General features: G+C 37.3%; 3 protein-coding genes across 7 annotated transcripts in view; 1 reads left to right on the top strand and 2 right to left on the bottom strand.

Moving 5' to 3' along the window:
* Window positions 1-3464, bottom strand: part of LOC139137022 (zinc finger protein 493-like) — a 32541-nt gene extending 29077 nt beyond the window's left edge. The window contains exon 1 of one of the 2 annotated variants that reach the window (XM_070704935.1): window positions 3251-3464. In XM_070704935.1, coding sequence (XP_070561036.1) covers window positions 3251-3371 — 121 coding nt within the window. In that variant the 5' untranslated portion in view covers window positions 3372-3464. The remainder of the gene's footprint in view (window positions 1-3250) is intronic. The other variant, XM_070704940.1, reaches the window with a different exon arrangement.
* Window positions 1-23229, top strand: part of LOC139137024 (zinc finger protein 99-like) — a 36077-nt gene extending 12848 nt beyond the window's left edge. The window contains exons 2-5 of one of the 4 annotated variants that reach the window (XM_070704946.1): window positions 246-327; window positions 10476-10598; window positions 12408-12620; window positions 13920-23229. In XM_070704946.1, coding sequence (XP_070561047.1) covers window positions 10544-10598; window positions 12408-12620; window positions 13920-15397 — 1746 coding nt within the window. In that variant the 5' untranslated portion in view covers window positions 246-327; window positions 10476-10543 and the 3' untranslated portion in view covers window positions 15398-23229. Of the gene's footprint in view, window positions 1-245; window positions 328-3577; window positions 7828-7849; window positions 8401-10475; window positions 10599-12407; window positions 12621-13919 lie in introns of those variants that run through there. The other 3 variants (XM_070704944.1, XM_070704945.1, XM_070704947.1) reach the window with 3 other exon arrangements.
* Window positions 18953-26050, bottom strand: part of LOC139137025 (45 kDa calcium-binding protein-like) — a 25755-nt gene continuing 18657 nt past the window's right edge. Inside the window, exons 5-6 of the mRNA XM_070704948.1 lie at window positions 24951-25126; window positions 18953-24221 (exon numbers count right to left, since the gene is read on the bottom strand). Of these exons, the coding sequence (XP_070561049.1) occupies window positions 24045-24221; window positions 24951-25126 (353 nt within the window). The 3' untranslated portion in view covers window positions 18953-24044. The remainder of the gene's footprint in view (window positions 24222-24950; window positions 25127-26050) is intronic.

Here is a 26050-nt window from a genome sequence, read left to right as displayed (position 1 = left end):
ATGAAAGTGGTAAAGAGTTCCAATGTTTGGTAACTGCATACGTCATGTTATGTTGAATAATTCTAAGTCTTGTATGTGGGGCTCGAATATTATTGTCAGTAATTGAACGTGTTAGATAATCATGAGAGACAAGGTCAAAATAACGATCAATTCTATGGGGTAAATTGTTATGCTTTAAGTCAAAAATAAACATACATGAGTAATATTTACTTAACTTGTAAATATTCAAAATACGTAATTTTCAGAACAAAGGCTCAGAATGAGCATGGAATCGGAGAAGGTGATTAAGCGAACTAGCTTTTTCTGAAGAAGGAAAATTGGCTCAAGGTAAGTCTGATAGGTGTTTCCCCAAATTTCAAATACAGTAGGATAAGTGAGGTAAAATAAAGCGTTGTAAATATGAAGAAGAACAGATTTTGGAACAAACAACCTCAGACCCCTTCTCGAATCCTTTCAGAATCAAGCAGAGTTACGTCATACATTCTTTGTTTTTTAATAAGTTCATGCCATTTTTTCTATGATTAGAGTTATGGGCTAATTCTTCAATTGCGATGACAAATATATTTATCACATTTATTGTTGTATTACATTAAACAAGTAGGGGTGATTTCTATTATTAATTAATTAGTTGCTTAATTTCTGGGTGCATTTTATTAAAATTATGGTCGATGTTACGTTTATGGAGATTATCACATTTATGGAGGTTACAACCCGAGACCCCTTCTCGAATCCTTTCAAAATCGAGCAGAGTTACGTCATGCATTCTTTGTTTTTTAATAAGTTCATGCCATTTTTTCCTTGATTAGAGTTATAAAGTTATAGAATAATATATCCCTTCAGGGTCAATAAAACCTGATTTTGTTCATGAAGTTGACTATTGATACCCCATTGGTAGGCAACCTACAATGTCACATTGAGACTACAATATGATAAATACAGTGGATGCATATAAAACATTCCGGGGACTTCTATAAATAGCTAAGTTTGTACGAATTTAGAGGCTAACTAGTGAAAAAAGAGGGTTGTCAATACCCAAATACAAGGCCAGTTGGCTATTGACACCCATTGGCTAATAAGGCGGCCCTCTGTTGCACTGTTAGGACTACAATATGATGACCAAAGTGGACATGAAAGAATTATTTTGATTTGGTTTGTTGTTACAAAGCTAAGTTTGTACGAATTTGGATGCTAACTTGGGAAAATACAGGAGTATTAATAGCCAAATACAAAAGGCTAGTTGGCTGTTGACACCACGCTGTCAATAGCCTTGAGATGCCTTATATGGCTATAGATTGACCCCCCAGGTTCAATAGACTCGGCCTAAAAAAACCGACACGGCCTAAAAACAAGTCGGCCACGACCTAGTTCCTACATAATATGCTGTTTGCGAACTCAGTAACTGCGTGTGGGACGGCTGTGGTGTTTACTTAATCAATTGATCCGCTGATACGGAAAGCCGATTAGCAAGTTGGCAACGTTTGCGGAGCAATTAAAGTGGCATGCACAAAGGTTGGAGTGGAGATAAGGACTTGTAGGTACTAAAAGAAGCAGTCAGACGGTTTGTAGTCAAAATCTTTATTTGAAATGCCACAGTCAAAATTAATGAAATTACCTGTAGTAATAGAGATAGGAGTCAGATGGTTTGTAGTCGAAATCTTTACTAGAAATATCACAGTCAAAATAAATAAAATAAAATAAATCCGTGCACAAAGAACCCCAGCCCTACCCACCCCAGGGGACTGCCTCATTTACCCTGTGCACTGGCCTTGTACAGGCCAAACAGTATAGAGATGTTTTGGCATACAATAAAACGTGGAGCAAGATGTTGATATAAAAACATGCAGTGCGATTTTTTGCGTACGGTAATCGAAATACAGCCACCCCCCCCCCCCCATAAATGCGGAAGTTACGTTTGCCGTGCGCGTGTTTTGATTATCTACGGCCACTTAGGGATCGTCTCAGATTGTCGCATAAGTCCAAGAAACGAAATTCCTTCGTTTACATCAAATCCCCTGCCCTCCCCTAAACGAAAGTTCAAAAGTGTGAAATGTTGATGTCTGCCTGAGAATACAATATAGCATTTTGCTATAGATACTGATGAATATGTTTCCCCTGACCACATTACATCGCCAAGTAATCGATCAAATTTGAGTACTGACCATTGTCACTCCGAACGAAATTCGCGTTTTGAACAATTGTGACAATCTGAGACGGTCCCTAAGTCGTAGGTAGGGTATGCTCTCTTTGACCACGGTGCTTTTGTGGAGGGAAAGTGCTTTGACACACGTTCACACACGTTACTTGTAAGTTACTCGTAAGTCGAGATGCGTCCAGATAATTGTCTAGCGCACCGAAAACGGATTTTAACCTATGAGTACGTTATGAATACGCTATGTATATGCCCAAAATTGAAAAATACATGGTAAGGTCAGCAAGCCAGCATTTTAGAGAAACTTTGATACGTCGGCATACGCTGGCTAAATCGTCATGGTGTGACAGGGCCCTAAGGGACCGTCTCAGATTGTCGCATGAGTTCAAAAAGCAAAATTCGTTAGTTTACGGGGGAAAGGGGTTTGACCTCCATTCTATTAGTGAACTTCACTTTTGGACTTTCATTTTGTGATTACAAGTTCTCCTTACATTGTGTGTAAAAACAAACAAAAACTGCACGCTCGAACCAACAAAGTTTGGTAACTATTTCCAACTCGTTCGTGTCATTTTGACGGAGTGACAGTGGTTATTAGTCAAATTTGATCGATTATTTAGCGATGTAAAGCTGGTCAGGGGAAACATATTCATCAGTATCTATAGCAAAATGCTACATTGTAGGCCTACCTCTCAAACACACACCACCATTTCGCACTTTTGAACTTTAGTTTAGGGGGAAAGGGAGGGGGATTTGATGTAAACAAAAGGAATTTCGTAATTTTGTATCATTTCTTGAACTTATGCGATAATCTTTGACGGTCCCTTATGGCCCGCGTGTGCGGGACGTATGAGCCATACGCTGGCATATGTCGAAAAGTTTTGTGCATGAACAAAACTTTTCGACGACCTCGCCATACTACGACGTATACCAGCGTGCTTCAGCGTGCTCTTATACAAAACTTAGCTATACCGTATTCGACGGACGCCCAGCGTATTCGGCATATTTTTCATACGCTGGCTAAATTGTCAAGCTGTGACAGGGCCATTATAAAATTTGGCATACACGACACTGTAAATACATCTTTGATATCACCGCTCATACCTTGAGAACTGAACAGAACGCCACAAGCATATATTCCAGCACTACCAGAACAAAGACCATTGGTGTCACCAGTTGTATTCTGGGTCTCCCCATCCGACAGAGGGCTGTTCCTGTCCATCATTTCCGCAGACTCAATTTCTGCTGAATAAATACTTCAAAGGAATGCAAGTGGGTGACAGATGTGTACCGAAAGTCCCACTGATTTTTATGCAGACCATAAAAAGGCAAAGACCACGTAGTCAACTGCAATTTCTCGATTGGGTTCAAAGTTAACGGGGGGGGGGGGGGGGGGGGGGGGGTTACTCCCTATATTTTCATATGGGGTATGTGGCCCAAGTTGAAAACATAAACCCATGCAAATTTGAAAAGCTGACCCATTGTAGTGATTTCAAGCTAAAATCACCCTTACGAAACCAATTGTCAAAATTACCTGAATAGAGGCTATTGAAACCAATTGGTTATTAAGCCGGCCTTCAATGGCACTGTACGACTGCAATATGATGATCAAAGTGGACATACAGAAAGAATTCGCTGGATTTCTAAATAGAATACATGTTGTTGAGAATATAACTAAGGTATGTTTTTGACGAATTTAGAGACTAACTTGGGGAAAAACAGGAAGGCTGTCAATAACCAAATACAATATACCAGTTGACCGTTGACACCCCGGTATCAATGGCCTTGAGAAGCCCTTTATGGCTATTGACACACGTCAATAGAAGTGGCCTAAACAACAAGTCGGCCGTGACCCGGCCAAGCTCCGATGGTTTTCTGTCTCCTTAGCTGTGTGCAAACTCTATCATTAGAATCAGAATGATTAAAACGTTAAAAAAGTTTCGACAAAATATCAAAAGACAAAAGTAAGTTGCCACGATTTTAGTTGAATAACTCTCTTAACTTATCAAATATTATTTGTTATTAGGTGCCGAATGTTCCATATGCAGGTTGATAAAGCGTTGTGATTGTTGGTTTATCAGTGATCATGTTGATCGGCACTGTCTTCTTTGGCGAGAACTACACCTCGTCATTACGATGATTATACGTTGGGCAATTCTACTGTTTATGTCCAATTTGTTCATAGTCCCAACACTTTGTAGAGATCCCCTGCAGACACGCTGTACGTGGCCTTTCTCTCCACATAAGTAACATCTCACTTGGAAATTGGTGAAGTGTAGCGAATTCCTATAGATCGCAAATCGACTAAAACTCCAGGAGCCAGCCTGGTCTTTTTCCGGCAATGGGTTGGTACGAACGAGTAAATACGATTGAAGTGATAATTGGTCTGTCTTCGAAAAGTGGAATATCCTCCATCCCGATCAACGTGATATCTGAACTAATACTTTTTAGGGTAATTGGCAAAGGTTGATCAAAGGATTGTGGGTATTTAAGATTTTTTTCTTTTGCATAATTCCTGGCTGTCTTTATTGGTTCTGTTCATGGTGTGAGTAGCAATAGCATAAGGACACGATGTCTGGAATGAAAGTTGTTTGTTTACCTAGCCGGCAGTGGTAGTTCATATACACCTGAGTAGAAGTGGTCAGAAAGAGGAATCAAGTTTTATTTTTTCATATCCAAAGATTCCATCTCATTTATGGCAGAGATTACTTTCTTACCTCTTTTCGAATCCAGCTTTCGTTTCTGTATTTTTAGTTTCACAAATGTTTATATTTTATTTTCAAAAGTAACAAGGTGCTTAGATTACCTATTTTAATTAAACAGATGTCCACTTAGATAGTAACCTCATGTGTTAATTACTTACAAACTTCTCAATACTTTGCCCTACTTTCTAGTTCTTAATGGAAGCCTACCTGATAACGGTAGATGTAAAATTTGGTGGCTGTGTGTTTATGTATGAATTGTATGATATTGCTAGTGTCAAGAAGTTGTGTTTGCAGTGTTCCACATGTTGCAGGAATGGTGTTGAGTTGAGGGCAGGCAATACATTTTGTATTATGGCATTCCTTATTTTTGTCTCCCTTCATGTGTGTTCTTTGCAATTCTATGTATTTCTCAAAATCCCAATTTCGCCAATGATAACAAGCAAGTAATACAAGAATACAAAATGCATTGCCATCTCGCAGGTAAGATGGCTAAATCTTGCTATGAGCCTGTAAGCCTAAGTGACATTACTGCAAAATAGAGCACTACCACTGTCCTTTTGAATTATATGTTTAACTTGCAGTTTTTCCGACAGAGAAGTTACATTTTGTCCCAATCTTGTTTAGCTTCTGGAATTTGAATTAATCGAAAAAAATACATTTTGATGAGGATTTTTCCATTTGAAGAGAGAAACATGTGTGGGTTTTTTGTTGAAAAATACATTTATTTGAACAAAATGGCATATAAATTTAAAACAAGTCTCCATAACTGCCTGAACGTGTCGAGAAATTATCGAACAAAATTGCAAAAATTGTCCGAAAAAAAATACGAAAATTTATCATATGAATGCGTTCAAGATGCATCCTTCTCATTTCAATCCGTATATTCGGGCTTGTAAATTCTGTGTGCAGTAGGCCTATAGGCCCTACCATAGCTTTCTTCATTTTTGAGGTCCGAACTGATTATTTGTTGCCAGGAATCTGCAATTGAATTTTCCGCAGCGCCAGTGACTGCAGTCAGTCCCACCTACCAAGAGTGGCATATGAATGTGCACCACTGTGCACTGGGCAGTCGCATTTGCCAAGGCCGGGTACTCCTGCTGCGTATACTCGTGCTTTGTGAGCCAGCAAGCGTGGTATGAAAAGTGCGCCCTCTTGTGATAAGTTGATGATACTGTTGGGAGTTTCAAAGTGTTTTTCTATCGTTCAAGAAAATTGCACTCAAATGTTACATCACAAAAATAAAGAAACCCGGAAAATACTGGATTTTCATCGGAATGCAGTATAAATTACGTTCTTGATAGTACCTTTAATACCACAATCCAAGCGAGTGTGTTCCAGTAGTCTGGGTAGTCTGGGTGCGTTTGGGCGCACTGTTCTCGACACAAGAACGGTGCTCGGATATGCCGAGCGCGCTCGATTCTCTTCGCTACATTTCCGGAAATAGCCGATCTTCGTTCCGAGAACGAAGAACACAACCCTGGTCTGATCCGGGAGCAGACGAGAACAAGATGGCGGAAACCAGCCGCGCGAAATGAAAATGTCAGTGCTATGTTGCTATTGTATGAAAAACGTCTCAGATTACAAGTCGAGATAGGTGAATTAATATGTAACAGGTCTGACCTGAGAGCGAGCGCAGCGTAGTATATCGTTATTGATATTTTCAGGCAATAGCATGCTAATTTCTGTGTTTGATGCATGATTCATAACTTAGCCATTGACTCGTTTAGGTTGAATTGTTGTCAATTGTTTTCTAGAATAACATTTATAGCAATTTAACTCGGAAATGCCAAGTTCACTGACGAAAATTATTTAAAACTGGTAATAATAAATTATATGATTCCGATCAGTTTATTATAGCGAGCGCAGGAACAGAGGCAGTCTAATGTCAAACACGTACTTGATATTCCCGTCGGTAGCTAGTTCTCAACACACTATTTTTAATTCTCGCGTGAGTTGACCGTTCGTTCTCGCGAGAGTAGGCTTGTTTCAAAATGGCGGCGCCTAGTGATGACCGATCCGGGCCTTCAAAAGTGATCGAAAATAGTCATTTTGAAACAAATTTCACACTTTCTTTGGAACAGAGAGATTCTTTTGTCGGCAATACACATTGTCGAGTAGTTTTTGTGGCAGATGATATCTTTAATTTCACGCAATCCGTGTAAAAGTATTCAAAATGGCCGCCTCCATGGAACTGTGCTCTCTTTTCAAACTCGTAGGTATATAGAGATTCCATTCTAAATTTCTTGTACACGCATTAGTCTTAATGCTCGCTTCGCGAGCGGCCTTCGGCCGCTCTCGCTGCGCTCGCTATTATTAAAAATTTGATCTTTCCAAACATTGGATGTTTTTCGTTTTTCGAGAGCTGTCGAAAATTTTTTAGAGTAAACTGTTGTACAAATGTACAACAAACGTCTTCAACGTAATATTTGGTATGAACGATGATTAAAATATAGCGAAACAGGATTTCCTTGGTGAAAGTTGTCTGTTGCCGTGACTACAATCACATTTGTACCAAGTTCTGCCAAAGCGAGGCTGTGTCGTTTGGTCGTCAAGAACAAGAACAGCTATCGGAAGCTCGCCCTCGTCGGATGTTCTCCTGACGAGAACGGTACGCGGGTTCCCTGCCCCTTTCTACCGCTGGCTGCGCTGTGCTAACGAAACCTTTTCGTTAGAACAAGGGCAGTGTAGTCGAATCCAATCGAAGTCCAAAATTTAGCAACATCGATACCAACGAGGGTCTTCACTGATTATGCACCAGATCGAGAAATTGCAGTTTACTACGTGTTCTCGTCTTTTTGTAGTCTGCATTAATGTCACAGACGGCACATATTTATCGCCCACTTGCATCCCTTTGAAGTATTTATTTAGCAGAAATGGAGTGCCCTCTGTCGGATGGGAAGACCCAGAATACAGCCGGTGACACCAATGATCTTTGTTCTGGTAGTGCTTGCGGTGGCGTTCTGTTCAGTTCTCAAGGTATGATCGGTGATATCAAAAAAGTATTAACAGTATCATGTATGCCAAATCCAATAATGCAGTACATAATAGACATGGCACTAGAAAGGGAAGGCCCTCCTTTCCCAGCATCGTACCATGATGATCCGATCGTACGCATTGCTACAGCCTATGCCATGTAGCTGGTAGCTCCATGCCTACACACATGGCTATACAGGAACTTGGCTGTTTAGCGGCTCAGCTATCCAGTATCCTGCCGACATGACACAAAAAGCCACTGCACCGCACGGTCTGTTGGCTAAAATATTGCATTTGCATCTACATGAAGTAGCCATAAGTATAGATAAGAGAGCAACCATTGTGCGCAGCATGGAGGGGGATATAAACACAAAAACTACAAGGTGGATTTAGCATAAACATGGAGGTAGTCCTCCTATCCCCATGGCATAAAGTATGGCAACTGAATTGTGACTACAGCAGTACAGCCATGTCTTTATGTTTTTATGCTTGCCAATGAAATAATCACCGGACAGAAAAAAACATTTATCAGAACTCAATCAATTTTATCAGCGTTCAATCAATGCTTCCTCACAGGTAATGATATGTCATACTTTTTATAGCTGTGATATTTTCTTATAAGTACTATTCAAATTTTTTGTAAGTACTATGCAGAGTCTAATATAATAAAAACTATGAAAGGAAAATTGCATCAAAATGAAAAAGAACTATCATATCAAAGGAGATGCACACCTATCAAGTATCATCAATTAGGATGATAAGATATGGTGGATTTCAGGAAAATGATTTTCATTAGACAACAATGGCAAGCAAAAGGTTCTATTTTTCCATTGAGTCCCATCACTGGAACTTCCATGTTGTTGTTTTTCATATGTTATTGGTTTCTTTCTTCCAAAAGATAATTTTATAGGCCATACATCATCTTCAGATTCACACACCCCTCATAATAGTCTCCCCTTCTTTATAGCTGTATGCTTTTCACACATACAGTTTTAGTCCTCATAGAGAGGTTGAACCACGGCAGTACTCAGCGCGGCATGGATTATTCTAAACTGTCTAGAGGGCCTCTGAGTCGTTGACTGCGTGCCCCCGACCAATCTCTGCCACAGGTAAATTTAAATATTCTGAACCAGGTCTTCTTTCAGTCCTGCGCATGCCCATCGGTGTACTGAACTACCAATGTGATATACGCAGTCTTTCAGGCTTTCTTGTACGTTATTCTACACTGAACACTTCACACGCCTGTTGGCTCAATAAACATAGCTGGCATCTCAAATTTTGAGAGGAGCTGTATTCCATAATATGCCATAACTTTGACAACCACATCACCTCGGCAAGCTGACAGCCGTAGAGGCAGGCATCTTGAACAGTCGATTCACATCTATGTAACCTAGAGCAAGGTCTATGTTTTGCAAATGTTCATTGATTTGATGATCGATATTGAAACTGCTGTATTTTTTATTTATTTTGTTTATTTTAGATCGAAATATCAAAGATAAAAAGGACAGAAAATGTATATTATGGAAAAGGCACCATACCCAAAAAGTGGGAGTAAAAATGTCACCTGTGGCAGAGTTTAGTGGCTCTTGGTCAGTCTCCCTAGCTGGGTCATAATTATCCATGCCTCACTACAATCTGTGTGTGGAAATTGGTCAAATAGCTCTTGTTTTTAGCTACTATAGACTATAGTCTATAGAAGCCATTGGGATGGGTATCCGTCCAGCATCCGGCGTCAGTCTGTTTGTATGTACTGGTATGTTTACATGTATATCTGTTTGTCAGGATGTCAGTCCAAATATTTTGAGAACGGTAGTACTTACAGACTTGATATTTGTTGTGTAGATGCAAAATATGATCTTGAAAAGTAAGTTCTCTTAGATTTTTGATTTTGTCGAAAATATGCAAATTAGCTCAAAAAAGGCGTTTTTGGTTAAAAAAATCAACTTCATAACCCCTGGATAGACTGCTTTGATATTTGTTACACAGGTCCCTAGGGATGACCTAACTTAATTTGTTTAAATTGTGATGAAATATGAAAGTTTGTATTTTAAGGCCATTATTGTCATTTGATCTGGATTACCAAATATGGCAGATGTGATCTCAGAAAAGTGACTTTCATGAGACAAAACAGGGGACAGGCAAAAGGTCATATTTTCCATTGAGTTCTATCCCTGGAACTTCCATTCTATTTTATTATTATTGTTTTCTTTTATCTATAGCTTAATTTTATGAGCCATTACATCTTCCTCACATTCACACACCCCTCAATGTAATAGTCTCCCCTTTTTCATAGCGCTCTATGTTTTCACACGTTTGTTCAGTGGTGAAACCATCTTAACTGTCTGTGAAAAATCTTTCAAATAAGTGTTACTCTCCATATTTTACTCTTTTGTGGAACATTCTCATTCAGTTTTCCTCTAGAGCTGCATTTGTTGAAATTATCAACCTATAATCCCTGAAAGCCAACGCTCGATATTCACTGACTGTGAATACAAGATAGGAAACGTAACTTTCAAGTTTCATCATAGTTTTCTGTAAAAACTACAGCAGAGATATACAAACCATAAGTTTATTTGTTGTTCTGTATTGTAAAACTGATGGATACTTTTAAGGATTTCAAGGTTTTGAAGTATGCTATTAATTTATTTCAGAATGTTCAGCAATTTGTAAAGCTGCAAGAGATTTTGACCAGCTACATCAGCTAGTGAGAAGTTTTGAAATGCTTTCAAAAACATTGTGTCAGCAATATCATGACAATGTATTGCCAATGAAAAGTAAGTTTTCTATTTGTATGTACCTGTAATGAGCACAGCTTTTAGTCAAGCCATGACTAGAAAATTTAGCTACCTTGTCTCTTTTTGAAAATGGATTATATATATATATATATATATATATATATATCCCTTTTCCTGCCAAGTTCATATTTCACCATCAGGTCAAATGGTTAAAACTAGTAAGGCAAAACATGTCCCATATGGTGGATTATTACAAAGACTTCAAGATTTGAAGGTCCCTGAAGACAGAGATACTGTAAACATGATTTTTACAGACTAAAGCTGCTATAACATACCAAGCCAACTGGGTGAAAATACATATGGTTTTGGCTCAATACCGCTATTTACTGACCTGGCAGATGGGCAAGTGATACTGATAGCGATAACATTATTAGCTATTATAGACTATAGTCTATAGAAGCTATGGGGATGGGTATCCGTCCGGCGTCCGTCTGTATGTATGTATGTATGTATGTATGTATGTATGTATGTCCGTTTGTGAGGCGTCCGTCCACTCAAATATCTTGAGAACCGCAGTACTTACTGATTTGATATTGTGTAGATGAAAAATATGATTTTGAGAAACTATTTTTTTTAATTTTTTGATATTGTTGAAAATAGGCAAATTAATGCCAAAAAAGGTGTTTTTGGTAAAAAATCTTCTTCTTCATAACCGCTGGTCAGACAGCTTTGTTATTTGGTATACAGGTCCCTAGGGGTAACCCAACTTAGATTTGTTCAAATTGTGATGAATATGCAAATCTGTATTTTTAAGGAATTTTTTTGTCATTTTTGGTCAAAATTTGACTTACATTGTATGTAATTCTTGTACTGTATACACCCTATCAATTCACCCAGAAAAAAATAATTAATATGATTTTAAATAATTGAATTAATTAGGAAATCATCAAAGCCAAAATAATTTTAGTGTAGAATTATCAGAAAGTTCAACTTTTTTTGACAGTTCATAGTGAAATGCTTACCATCTTGGAGGATTAAAACATGTAAAGGCAACTTTCCTGAATCCCAACTTTGACATATTCTGAACCGTCATTTATTGTGCCCTGTATGTTATCTAAAAGAAATTGCTCAAAATAGTCAATAGAGATAGAGATAGAGAAAGTTCTAATTTCCATTTATGGTTGACTTGGTAAGGATAAAATAAAATTACTTTTTGAGGAAAAAAATAGAGTGGTCAATTAAAAGAGTGGTCAAAGTGATAGGGTTTTTATGGTAAAGCTGGGCTGTATAAAGATTCCTCATGTGCTATTTATAGCAATTACGCAATCTGTGTAAACAGTGCAATGAAAGTGTAACATGATTCCTTATAATGCTTTTGATGACCTTGAACTTCTTAAGTTTCAAACCTTTGTCTCTTCAGTGTGCTTTCTCTGAGTATGTACAGTCTCAACTTATTAAACAGAACTCACAATGTTAATCAAAGGTATCCACCTTCTTCATCAATACATGTGTCACAAAAGGATATTCTCTACATAACTCAACAGAGCTCTGTCAACTGTTGAGTTGCTTGTTCTTTCAAAACCGCTGGTCAGACAGCTTTAATATTTAGTTTACTTGTCCGTAGGATGACCTTAGTGAGATAATTTCATACAGTCAGGAAATACTTAATTTTGTATCCATGTCTATAGTAGCTTCAGGGACTTTGGCCCTATGTTATTTATATCTCTTTTATTGAAATCATCTATCAAAAGTTATTGTTGAAATTTTCTCTTCATAGTTGTTTCATGATGCCATGTCACTTATTTTCTATTCCAAAGGACTGTTGTGTATATATCACTCTGCTTACAGGTACATCAATAATCATACAAAGTCTTGTCCAACATGGTTTCATCACATTGGAGTTCAGTGGATCCAGTAAAAAAATTCCTGCAGAAGACTTCAATACACAAACTGAGCTTGAGCGTAGGGACAACCAATCAACAGCGCACAAAGAATTCTTCAGTTCAGCGGAGTGCTTTCAAAGGGGAGAAAGTGACATACTGGTACACAATCTGCATAAAGGTAAGGACAGTAGCCGCTGGAGTAGACTAAGTTCAAGTCGGTAAATTTTCAAAAAATGAAATAATTTGTAACATTTTTTCTTGTGCATCTTTGTTCAAACCCTTATGATATTTGGCAGCCCATATCAGGCTTTCGTAACGATCGAATGCATTGCCTTTGAGTCTACACAGTAGTGAGTTAGTTTCTGCTGGATTCACTGACTTGGACTCCTTACACAGTACCAGCGGCTTGACTTACAGCGTCCACAGTGACGTACAGTAAATACAAAATGATCCCCAGCCCTTCCCCACGTATTCTGGCCAATAACAAGAACACTCGCTTTACATATATTAAAACATCTATAGCCATCCTCACGTTGTGCAAAGCCACCTTGACATCAAGTATGCTATGCCCTGAGCAAATATGGCATAAAATTTAAACATCAACTGCATGCTCTTTAAAACTAATCAGTCGACCATCACAAATCATACAAGATCACCGGACAAAGTCATCGAGAGTTATATTCAGGGAAAATATGTGTTCGTCTACACACTATCTGGCAAGGGTAAATCACTGACGTAGGAAATCGCATTGGTCCTCATTGTTCTGACTTTTCGCTTTGGACACGTAAGAAAATAAACTAAAACTGTACCAATCAAAATCTCCCTACTTATTGCTCAATAATGGAGCAAGCCTAGAAGTTGAATGAAAGAGGACCGAAAGTTGTGTACATCAGCGACCAGAAAGTTGATATGATGCAGATAGTTGTCTGCTGGTTCAAATATTTTTTTTCCATAATACAACAGCGGCTGTGCTGACTTTGTTGGTAGTCATTGCACTCCATATACCGGTATATCAACAACACCATGTGAGTTTTATACAAATCTCTAGGGGATCGAGAGGTAACTCATCCCAGTACACCAAATAAGATGATGTCATTGTATGAATGACACATCAATGAATAGGAATGTCTTCTCATTAATAATTTATTGCAATGCAGACCGTGCAAGGAAACCAAAGTCTGTGCTACAGGATGAAATTCCCTGTAAAGTGTTCACCCCACTCACTGCGTTCACCCAATTCACACATTCCACATGAAAACAGAACACAAATCATCATATTCACCCCACTCAAACGTTCACAAATCACAGACTTGAACCAAGTGTGCCTTTGGAGGTGTGAAAGCCAAGACTGTAAGGTATATGACAGTGAACTTAGTCCAGTAAAAAATAACATATCACAGTGAGAACAGTATCATCCCTGTTTAGTGTGTGGTGCTACTTTTAAACTAAATAAATGACCTTATTTTGATCCACACAGATGTACAAAGAAGACAAGAGAGTCACAAAAGGCATGGTTCGACTCAATCTGGTGTACAAGAAGATGAATGCAAAGAATGCGATAAAACATTTACCAATCAAAGTGACCTCAAAAAACATAGTTTGGTGCATTCAGCTACTGAACAACATGCATGCAATGAATGTGGTCGATCGTTCACACAACTCAGCAGTCTCAAGTCACATATGCTGTCTCATTCAGGCGTTAGAAAACACAAATGCACAGACTGTGGAAGAGCATTCAAATGGAGAGGTGATCTGACAAGGCATATGTCGATTCACACAAATATCAGACCATACGAATGCGATGAATGTGGTAGAACATTCAGGGAGGCATCTGCTCTGAGAACGCATTTGCTGACCCATTCAGACATTCGAAAACATAAATGCACAGACTGTGGAAGAGCATTCAAATGGAGAGGTGATCTGACAAGGCATATGTCGATTCACACAAATATCAGACCATACGAATGCGATGAATGTGGTAGAACATTCAGAGAGGCATCTGCTCTGAGAACGCATTTGCTGACCCATTCAGACATTCGAAAACACAAATGCAAAGAATGTGGGAGAGCATTCAAACAGAAAGGCAATCTCATGAGACATGTGATGTCCCACACAAATGCCAGACCACATGAATGCAAAGAGTGTGGGAAAAGATACAAACACAAAATCACTCTTACAAATCATATATTGACCCACAAAAATATCAGGCCACATAAGTGTAAGCAGTGTGGGAGTACCTTTACGCAGATGTATGCACTGAAATCGCACATGTTGACCCACACAAATATCCGACCGCATATGTGTGAAAAGTGTAGGAGAACATTTAATCATAAAAGCAATCTTAGAAGGCATATGTTGACCCATACAAATATCCGATCATTCGAGTGCAATGAATGTGGTACATCATTCAAACACAACGACTCTCTAAAGAAACATATGCTTGCCCATGCAAACATCAGAGCACATGAGTGTAACGAGTGTGGTAGAACGTTTGTTCAGAAATACAATTTGAAGTCCCATATGTTGACCCACACAAATATCAGACCATATGAGTGTAATGAGTGTGGGAGGGCATTCAGAAAGACATCCGCTCTGAAAGGTCACATGATGATCCACACAAATTTAATTGTCAGACCACATGAGTGTAAAGAGTGTGGTAGAACTTTCCGTCAGACAAGCAATCTGAAGTCACATATGTTGATCCACACAAATGTCAGACCTTATGAGTGTAAAGAGTGTGGTAGAACTTTCAATCAGAAAAGCAACATGAAGCTACACATGTTGACCCACACAAACATCAGACCACATGAGTGTAAAGAGTGTGGCCGAGCATTCACACTGAAAGAAAATCTGAAGAGACATATGCTGACCCACACAAAGATCAAAAAACATGAGTGTCAAGACTGTGGTAGAACATTCAGTCACAAAACCAAAATGCAGAGACATAAATGTTGACCCAAACAAGTATCAGACATGAGTGTACAGAGTGTTGTAAAATATTTTAAAGCAACAAATATAGGCTGGTCCTTGAGAGGCATAGTTTCAACTATATAGGGTAGAAACCACATAAATTCAAAGAATGTGGTAAAACATGTTCCAACAAAAGCTATGTCAAGAAGCCTAACTCTGCTGCATTCAATGAAAAAACCTGCAGTAGAATATTGATGTAATCATCTGCACAGATAATTTATTTCAAGTCACATGAACTGATTTTTTGAGGTACAGATTAAAAGGATATAGTCTTTTACCACTGAAAAATTGGACAAGTAAATTTAAATTTTAACCGTTATTTTGATTTCCCACCATTTTAATATTAGTTATGTTACAAAGAAAACATAGCGTATGGTGTTCCAGTGGAAAACATTCAGCAATCTGCATTATATTGGACTACTCTGTTGTTTCTGTGAAGATTCCAATGCATATATGCACTGCGTACTGTGTTTTTGCTTTATTTGCATGAGGGCGCCATTTTACGTTTGGGCAAACATTTATTATTTATCTTGCTCAAAATTGCACATGTAGTCCCGGTGGACAGTTTATAGCTACCTGTATAAACAACCTTCAATGTGTACATTCCCATGAACTTGTTTTACTTTGGAAGTAAAATCACAAAAATAATGCGAAAAAGATACACCTATTGGGCCTGTAAATTTCAAAATGCAGTGGTTTAAAAGTCTCCTTGAAGAAAGTTTTGACATACAGTCTTTCAATTTTGAGGTGCGAATTATTTTAGTTCATAACTTAGAATTTCTCACCATAAAATCTATAAAATAGACCTTTGAATAAAAAATCGTTTTTGTGAAACCATAACTTATAAGCAACCTCTCACCTGCCATATGAGACAGATATCACAAATAAAATGTAGTCTTAGTTTCAAAATTTCTTCGTGGAATAAAGAGTGCATAGGCTGTTTTGTTCAGTACTAAGTACATGATGACGTGGCTCTTCTATCAAATATGGTAAAAGACCACTAATTCACTTCCGGGTTCATTACCTATGAAGATAGTTTTAAGAAATATAGTGCAGACCTTGAAGTTTTGATACCTGCATGGATGCTTGTTCAGTTTGAACTTTAATGTGAGGTATTTTTTGTAAAGATATTTTTCTGCCTGAATCAAAGTGCAGACTGTTGTGAATAATGGCTGAAGCATTCTGTGGTAATATGTGGAGTTCTAAGGCCCATAGAAATCATAACAATAAGCCTGAAATTGGTCAAAAACAACACTGGGGGCGCTATTTTCATCGCTATGTTAAAAACTTTTGTTGACTTGCCCACATGAAAAATTCATCAGCTGTCGGCTAACATTGACCTAACACCTGTTAAGAGGATTCGTGTCGCTGAATGTTTTAAAATAGGAAAATTGAACAACACTACTGTGGAGGTCTTTGGGAAATTAATTAGTGGTCTCGTGCCATATTATCACGCACACCAGAGGATTCGGTGATAACGTCTTGATGATATAGCAGACTGCATAGTCGTCAGATGACTGAGACTCCCCCTGAAACTAATTTCAACTTGACAGCTTTGCATTTTACAAACTATCAAACTACAATATTTTGCACTAAGCCACATACTGCATTTCAAGAAAAATCAATGTGTCACTTTACAGTGATGCAAATATATGCCTTTGCAATTCATAAGGAATATAGTTTTAGTTTTGTAGGTATTTTTGCCTGTCGTGGAAAACAAGCATATGATATGATTGTAATTTACAAAGCAAACCATAAAAATCTGCGTCAAAACATTATGCGAGAGGCATGTTATAAAACAACCCCAACAAAATCCTATACCCCAGCGACAGCAGACCGTTGGCCCTCTCAACATCAGGCAAATGAATGGGCAAATGGTCACCTGCCCTTAAGGGGGTGCTGCACCCAACAAGGCGTATTTTGCTCAAAAATCACTTTTTTGCAAATATCCATTCAATTTTAATTAATTTGTTATCCCAAAATTAAAATATTGGTTTGGTTCACCTTTTCGGTTGTCAAACAGTCGTAAGTTGCGTGAAACAGAAGTATTAATTTATGAAAATGTATGCAAATTACCGATTTCCTGGCTGCTTTTTCCTCCCAGTTTCAAAATTTCCAAAGAATTTAACTCCACTCCGCCTGGGTCAAATTTTCTGAAATTCTCACAGTATGTTCTTTAAATGCTAAAAAAACCAAGTATTTTGTTTGGCAATAAAGTTCTTACATTTTTAATAACAGGCATTTTAATTTTGCTTTGAGTTTTTGAGTTCCAGTTTTTCAACTCTTGCCATTTTAGAATGACAGATAATGCAAAATAAAATGCTCGTGTTTTTCTACATATACTCTTCTTTCAAGTGAAATATTACATTTCAGAAAATAGCGTCAAGTTTTTGACAAATGAATTTTTATCATTATACCAAAATTGAGATTTTTTACCCAAAATATACACCGATTTCATCCTTTGAGTAAATTACTGCTTCCATACTAAACTTTAGAGTCTCTGCTATTTGAAATTATATAGTATGAGGGGGTTTCCTTGTCATCTTTGATGAGAAACATTGCTTTGAAAAAACTGTGTTGGCAACATGCAGCTCCATCTTAGGCAGAGTTCCTTGTTTGAACTATTATTATATATTATATCTACAGGTGTGGTGTGAGTTAAGGGGTCATGCGACATATTGGGAGCTTTCGACAGTAAAAACATGATCATTATGACCAACATAGTTTTTCCATTTTACTTCAGACTAAATTTGATTGAGGTATTTACCTTGTTATGACAGTAAAGGGCTGTGAAATAAGCGATTTTCTTTAAAATAAAATTATTAAAACTAATTACTAAGTCTAGGGGGAGTTACATAGAAGTTACAAGTCAGTGTAAGAATTACTTAGCTTGGCTGGGACGGCACAAAACTAAATTACAGTCTCCAAGGGAGTTAAGTCTAGGCAGACTGAAGAGTGAGGAATTGAGTTGTTCTCTGTCTACAGGCTTGATGTAAGTCTGAACCATGCAGAATTCACAGAGAAGTCCAGCGTGAAGGTCTTAAAGTGAACACATTACTGACGTGAAATCCCAAATAGTCTAAAATCTACTGTACCTTATCCACAGAACACAAGAAAATTCTCTATTTCCCACTCATATGCTACTTGCAGTTCTAAAAATATATTCACTTGTAGTGATCATGACCCTCTGAAAATGATCCAGACTAGAAGGCTAATTAACCCTTTGAGCATCAAAGTCAATTTTTGTCACCTTTAGAAGATATACTTCAGTCAATTTTTTTCAGATTTTTGTCAAAATTTTGATAACAAATGTAGCCAATGAAATGTGATGTCCATTTTGTCTGAAATTATAAAAAAATTACAGAAAAATTCATAAAAAGATGTAAAAATGTTGCACTAAAATTTTGGTGGGAACACCCCAATACCCTGTGAACCGATCCAAACTTGCCATAGATAACAGTGGGTTTGGACCAACCGATCTGTGCACAACCAACCGATCTGTGCACAGAGTTGATGTAAAAATCATGGAACCTACTGACATTTTGTATTTTAAAAAGTATTTTATTGAGCAGCTTTCACTAATTTGTGAAAAGTACCTATTCTCCCAGTTTTTTTTGATTGGGGTATGACAAACACTGAAAAAACCCACTGAAACTACATGGTTCATTCCAATTCATAGAAGACATGGGGTATAGATCAGTCCTCAGGAGTAATACAATACATTAATAAAAGTTGCTTATACATTAATCATATTCCAAAGAATAAAGAAAAATAATATTTTAGCTATCAATATTACCTTTCATTTGCTCAGTGGTATATAGTCATGGTCCTTTTCATCTTTTTTCACTTTCAAAATTGCATTAACACAACAAAAACGGATTTATGGCTTAATTTACAAATATATTTGAATGCAATGAATGATACAACAGGTGAAACTTGAAAATTTTCCAAGCATAAAGAGAAGGACAAAAAATATATGCAGATAATCGAAAACCTGTGACATATCTTTTTGAAAATGCTTGAATATTGCAGTCACTATGGGGCTATGGTCACATACTAATTTCAAGCTAATTACTACAACACTTGTCCATGGTGAACTGAAGTAAACTCAGATTTGCACATTTTACATATTATTTTAGATATAACTTGACCTTTGCCGTGACAGAGTACCAAAAGGGTAATGGTTGCTTGTCGTAAAGAATCAATGAAAAAATTGTGAGAAATCACCGAGAAGAGCAAAAATTGTGATGAAATTACAAAACTAAATGTGAAGGTAGGTATGCCATTCCAACACGTATCCTTTCGCCTTTACAATAAGGCTAAATTAATAACCACGGTAATTTGAAGTTTTACCAAGTAAGAGCTCTATTTGTAGATTTGGACGAGACGAAAGCAGCTTACATTTAATATTTTACAGTACAAAGTGTAAATGTTTTCATTACCATTTTTCAGAATATTTTCTCACTTCCCCTACAGCCTTTTTGTGAGAAAAAAATCAAAACAATGAAATACACTTCCAGCATTTGGTACAAAAAAGAACTACAGAAACAGCTTACAGAACAAGTAATCAAGAACACAAAAAAGAATTTGTTTATTATGTTGTTTTTCATGCAGTCAGCGGCAATATTGCCCTTGAAGGCTGATATTGCTCAGTGTCACATGATTACCAGCACCTAGAAACTGCTTACGCTTAGCGGTTCTCTCTGTGGCCTCTCCGCTAGGCGACTGATGCCGTATGTTGTGGGTTCAAACCCGATTGAAAACTAGCCGTATATTAGATATGTTTATAATGATTTTCTGCATATACAGTGGACAGAGACGGTTTCACAAGTGGTGACTAATATGGGAAAAGGCAAAAACAGTTTATCTCTCCATCTTTTTCCTTCTTGTACTCACTGTATTGCACACTGCTATGCAGTATTTGGTGATTCAGTACTCAGATTGCAATGTTGGCAACATCTAAAAGTAGCCAGCCACAGCATATATGTGTTCTCAAATCTTCACAAAAATGAATATTAAAGAAGATATTAAAAACTATTGAGCTGGCTGAGAGAAACCTCAAAGTAAGAAACCCCTAAAACTAAGCAGTCCGTCTTACAGCCATAAAGAAGTTTTCTGATAATGGGCTGAGGGCATTTATTCAAAAATTGGGTAAATTGTCAGTGGCACATAAGAAGCTTAACAAATGCCTACAGTTTAATTCAGTAGGACATGGGGTGACCAACACCCACTAAGGGACCGTCTCAGATTGTCGCAGAAGTTCAAGAAACGACATTTCTTCGTTTAGATCAAAACCCCCTCCCCCCTCCCCCTAAACGAAACTTCAAAAGTGCGAAATGTTCATGTCTGCCTGAGAGTACAATGTTGCATTTTGCTATAGCTACTATAGACATATTCCCCTTGCTATATTACAATTAAAGTAATCGATCAGATTTGAGTACTAACAGGGCATTTTACCGCATAAAAGTTTCATTTTATTTTACTTTCCCTTTTTGCATCTCTTGTCCTGTTCTTTGTCTTTGTGAACACGCAATTTGTACTTGGTAGGGGCGGTAAATAAGCGAGAAACTTTGACAAGGGGGCCCAGGCATGTTCAATCATATTGAAACGACTATGACCAGGTGCATAACAAGTGAGAATAAAGACATCTAGTGGTTAGAGCAGACGCTCATAAATAGCACATTTTTAAAAGATTATACTTTTTGTCTATGTATATAATTTGATGAATGAAATGTTTAGAATACAATGTTCCTATCGGTAAATTGTGTTTGGGGCACAAACGAGATGGAAACAGTTACAAATTTGTTGGCACGAGTGTGCAGTTTTTCTTTAATTTAAAATAAACACACGAAAACTTGTGATAACAAAATAAAAGTGCGAAAGTGAAGTTCACTAATTGAATGGAGGTCAAACCCCCTCCCCCCTAAACGAATAAATTTCGCTTTTTGAACTTCTGCGACAATCTGAGATGGTCCCTAAGGAATCATAAAAGCTGATTTTTGAGTTGAAGCTCATACAATGACAAAAAAAGAATAAGATGTTGCAGAATTCCTTTTTTTGTATGTTTTTTTCAGATTTTTTCTTAGCAAATTCTGACAAATCCACCTGTGCCTCAGTAGGACACAATGTTACACATTCTCTGATCTGTGAATGACTAAGAGAACACACAGACCTACTCTGACATAAAAATACAGCTGAACCCATGATACAATATACAAAGGGATGTCTAGTCATAAACTGCTACAATGTCTCGTTGTCAGGATCATTCCATTTGCAGTTGTTTTCAGTAGAGTAGGGGTGTCTGATGGAAAGGACTGCAGTCAGGAAGCCAGAAGCCTGAATATTTTTATATTCACCACACAACAGTTATTTTAATACAGCTCACTGGTAATTTTTAGTGTAAGGGTGAGGCAAATTGAGATGTCACTGGTAAAGATTAAGCATAACGAAAATCCAAAACAAGCACCCAACCCGAAAATAATCACCATGGGCCTTTATGTAGGTGGGCCTATTATCAGAAAACTTGGGTACTACCCAGTCTGCAGCACAATGATGCTGAACTGCAAATATATTTCAAAAAGTGCAGATCTCTGCAACTTTTGACACTCAAAACATTTTCCAAGCTAATGTCTTCTTTCTGTAAAACATAAAACCAGCTTATGATCAGAACTTTCAGTGGCAAAAATTGCTGCTCTACACCTGTGCGACATCAGCAAATAAAACATTCAAATTCTTGAACAAATGTAATGAAAGCTGTTATTTGCGGTGCAAGCTGGAGAGTATTCCACAGTCTCCCTATAACTAATTGTCATTTTTTACATTTCTATGTAATGAATTATCCTTGTCGTTTGATCAGCAAGTAAATAATACCTATTGCAGCAGACAAAATGTAGATAGTACTGATACAAAACTGAAAATATTGAGTTTTCATATCATTCGTTCTATCCAATCCTCTAAATAAAATTGATATGGTTATGATACATGAACGCCATATGGTATTGCTTATCACTTCCCTCTGTCTGTCTCCAACAGTACCTCTGCAACAAATCATTTGAACTACGGTAGAATTGGTCATGCTTTTTGTAAGGTATTGTTACTGACATAGTTAAGATGTATGTATGTTCCAGATCACTCTCCAATACAAAATCACAAATCACTTCCCTCCAATCACACCCTGTAACCCATGTGGAAAAGTACTGGATTTTCCATGGGTAATGCCTCACCATTCAAAGAAGCAGAGTAACACAATTGCAGTGAGGTGTAACAGTCCAAAGAACAGTTTCTTTGTTCAGATCATAAAATAATGACACAACTCAAAACCCCACATTACATTCACCAACATAGTTACCCTCCCCAGTGGCCCATAGAACTCACTCTCAAAATCGCTCTAATGCCGCTGATAAATTTTGATTATCATGTTAGGTAGCCAGTCAAATTACAACTGGCACTCAACACTTTGCCATCAGGCTAAAACATCCTTGGTTGTGAAAGATGTGCAACTTTGACCCTTTTATCGGTATTTCTACATGTTGAGGGCCAACTTTGCTACAGAAACCAATATGTTTGGAACACATCTTTGTGGCTAAAAGTGTGAATAGTAAACTCTTAAAGGTATACAGTCACCTGTAATTTAAATATGCCCATATATGGTCAAAGGAGTGTTCCTTGGTGTTCAAATTACCCATATGAGGGCGCTGTTTTTAAAAAGCGGCCACCCGCTTCAAATCTGTGATTGGTTAGATTTTCTCTGCCATGGTAAGTGTGGCAAAATTGGAACAGGTGACAGTATACCTTTAAGGTAGTACACGCCTCAAAAGTGAAAGAAAAAACTTTTGCTCAAACTTTTCTTAAGATATCTTTCAGCCATTCTTATTCAAAATCAAGAATAAGCATCGGGAGTCACCATGCATATTTTGGTTCCAGAAAACAAATTACCACAAACTGACTGATCATTGAAATTCAAAATGGCTGTCATCCAAGTGATACCTAGTAACAAAAAATACATAAAATTTAAAATTTTCTAAAATAAGATGGTGAAAATTTTATTTAGTCCAAGAGTATCAAATGAGTGCTCACAAGTGATATATCAGGAAAGTGTTGTAGAAGTGAGAGGATTCAAAATAACTGTCCCAGAGGCGCATTCTACCTTATGTAGAGATACAATATAAGAAGAAAAACTTGGCTCTACAAATACAAGTTATGGTGGTTTGCTACACATTACTGTGAACACACTGAGAATATCTCTTCAGTATTGTATCTGCCTATGATTCAGTTTCAATCTTTAGTAAGCTTACAAGACGATGGAAAAAAATTAGCCTCGGGAATGAAAAATGCCTTTTGTGTCTCAATTACAGAGTACAGGTCCAAACACAATGCCAGAAATTATAGCATTGAAACAAAATGAAGAGTAGAACAGCAAGGTGTTTGGTAATATAAAACTGACCACAAAACAGGGGAGACAGATCCTTCTGTGCACAACCTCCATCCGATTTTAGGAATAAAAAGAAGAAAAACTCCCTCTCATCTGAGATCTTGGAATTACGTGGTTTCTGCACTGATGATAAATCAAACTACAGATTGTGGCAATATCAGACCGCTCAAACAATATGGCACTGGTGTCTGTAAAATAACACTAGAATTCATCATGAACACTCTTTGCATAGTTGAACATCTTGCTACCCACAAAGAAGTCGTAGTTGACAAGAACTTCTTTCAGAGACAGCTGTCCGTCTTCATTGAGATCAGCCACGCCCAGCAGATGTCTGGCTTCACTCTCTGCATTGTGAAGACTCTTAGGGTCCATATATGCCTGAAAATCAAAAATACATGAGAAATATTAACATTTCCTTTAGCATGGTAAGATTCAACTGCTTATAAGCACAGTTATTGGGCTAACTTACATGTAGATGGCCAGGAGCTGCAACTATTAACCCTTTGAGTGCTGTAATTGTTCCTGCCAAAAATTTTGGTGCAACGTTTTGCCAATTTTATTAATTGTTATAGAATTTTTCATAGTTTTGGACCAAATGAAGATCACATTTCATGGGCTACAGATTTTTATCAAATTTTGCAAAAATTGGGAAAATATTGACTGGTGTACATACCGGTATGTTAAAGGCAAGCAAATTGGACTTTGGCGCTCAAAGGGTTAATTGGTTTTCTTTCTCTCTATTTTTGTTTTTCTTCTTCTACACTCCAAAGAACATTGACATACCTTGTGTAGAGCTAATTATATCAGCCTGTACATGTGTAGACCACATTGTTATTGTTGACAGGTGAATTCTGGTCTAGATTAGCATTTAAATGTAAACAAAAATAGTTCATTTTGCATGTGTAGACGCTGTGTTGACAAGCTAAATACTTTGGTGTTTCAATATGATTTGGGGAGTACAGCAACAACCTTCAATCGGCAGAGAAAACAAAAACACAGAAAAACAAATCATAAGTTACAGCTACTGGCCCTTTAAGAAAATGCAGAAAAACTCAAAACTTCATAAAAAGTTAAGGAACCAACAATTTAAACTGATTAATTACTTACCTCAAGTTCTTCAACTGTGACTCGGCCATCTTTATCAGAGTCAATTGTTTTTTCAAAGACTTCTTTTCTTTCTCGAACCCACTCGTCTTCTTTGGCCATTCTCTCTAATTCCCCTTCATGTCCAATTGGCAGTGAAACAAACTCAATCAGAGAGAGGACAGAATCTCCATCTTGATCTGAAAAAAATGCCAAAACATGAAACCAACGGGAACTGTGAAAGGTACGGAAACACATACATTCGTACATACCGGTACATATGTACAAACATACCACATAAGCTCTCTTTGGCATATATGCATACAGGTATACCAAATGTGAGCTACAAATTAGAAAAAAACATACCAGCCATCTAACAGTTAAATTGCTTAGGTGTAACAGGTAAGTAAAAATTACCTAATTCTGCTGGTCATTCAATGATTTGATGAACGTACTAAAATATTGATTATTAGAAACTGAGAATTGATGACATGCGGAAAATATGAATCAGTACAATTGCATCTGAAAATCAAATATGCTGACATTTTAAACAGATATGCTACTGATTTGTCTCATAAAAATGATTTTAGACTGACTTTTGTTTGATAATTTGAAAAGTGACCGCAAAATTGTACATATGTAACTACTGTTATCATAGGAACGTGTCGGACTGTCATTTCCAGGGATAGACATGCAGACTTTCATACAAATGCAAAATGCAAATTTCACCATCATTTGAAGACACCAAAGAGTAAAAATATTGTTTAGGAACCAGCAATCCAAATTTGAAAGCTATAAACACAAGAAACATTATACAGATTATTGAAAACCATAACCGCTGAAATTTAAAGATGCAAATTTTATGCTAATTTTGATGCATCTGAAATAAGACGTCCATTAATTCTTATACCAAATATAAAAGCAAGTGGAAAGTGCAAATTATGTAGATAAAACATCTGTTTGTATATGATGTAGAAAACTGATCAAAAGTTATCCAAAATCCTCATCCTTTAAACATTTCAACTATCTTCATATTTTAATGAGAACAAAATTGTGACCAACACTGCCATGAGTTTCCCCTATGTACTGGTATACAACCAACTTAAGCTACGCTATGTTTCTAT

The sequence above is a fragment of the Ptychodera flava genome, chromosome 7 (assembly GCF_041260155.1).
Source record: "Ptychodera flava strain L36383 chromosome 7, AS_Pfla_20210202, whole genome shotgun sequence".
Lineage (NCBI taxonomy): Eukaryota > Metazoa > Hemichordata > Enteropneusta > Ptychoderidae > Ptychodera > Ptychodera flava.
Note: the sequence above shows the minus strand (reverse complement) of the source record. Positions and strands in the feature narration are given on the sequence as shown.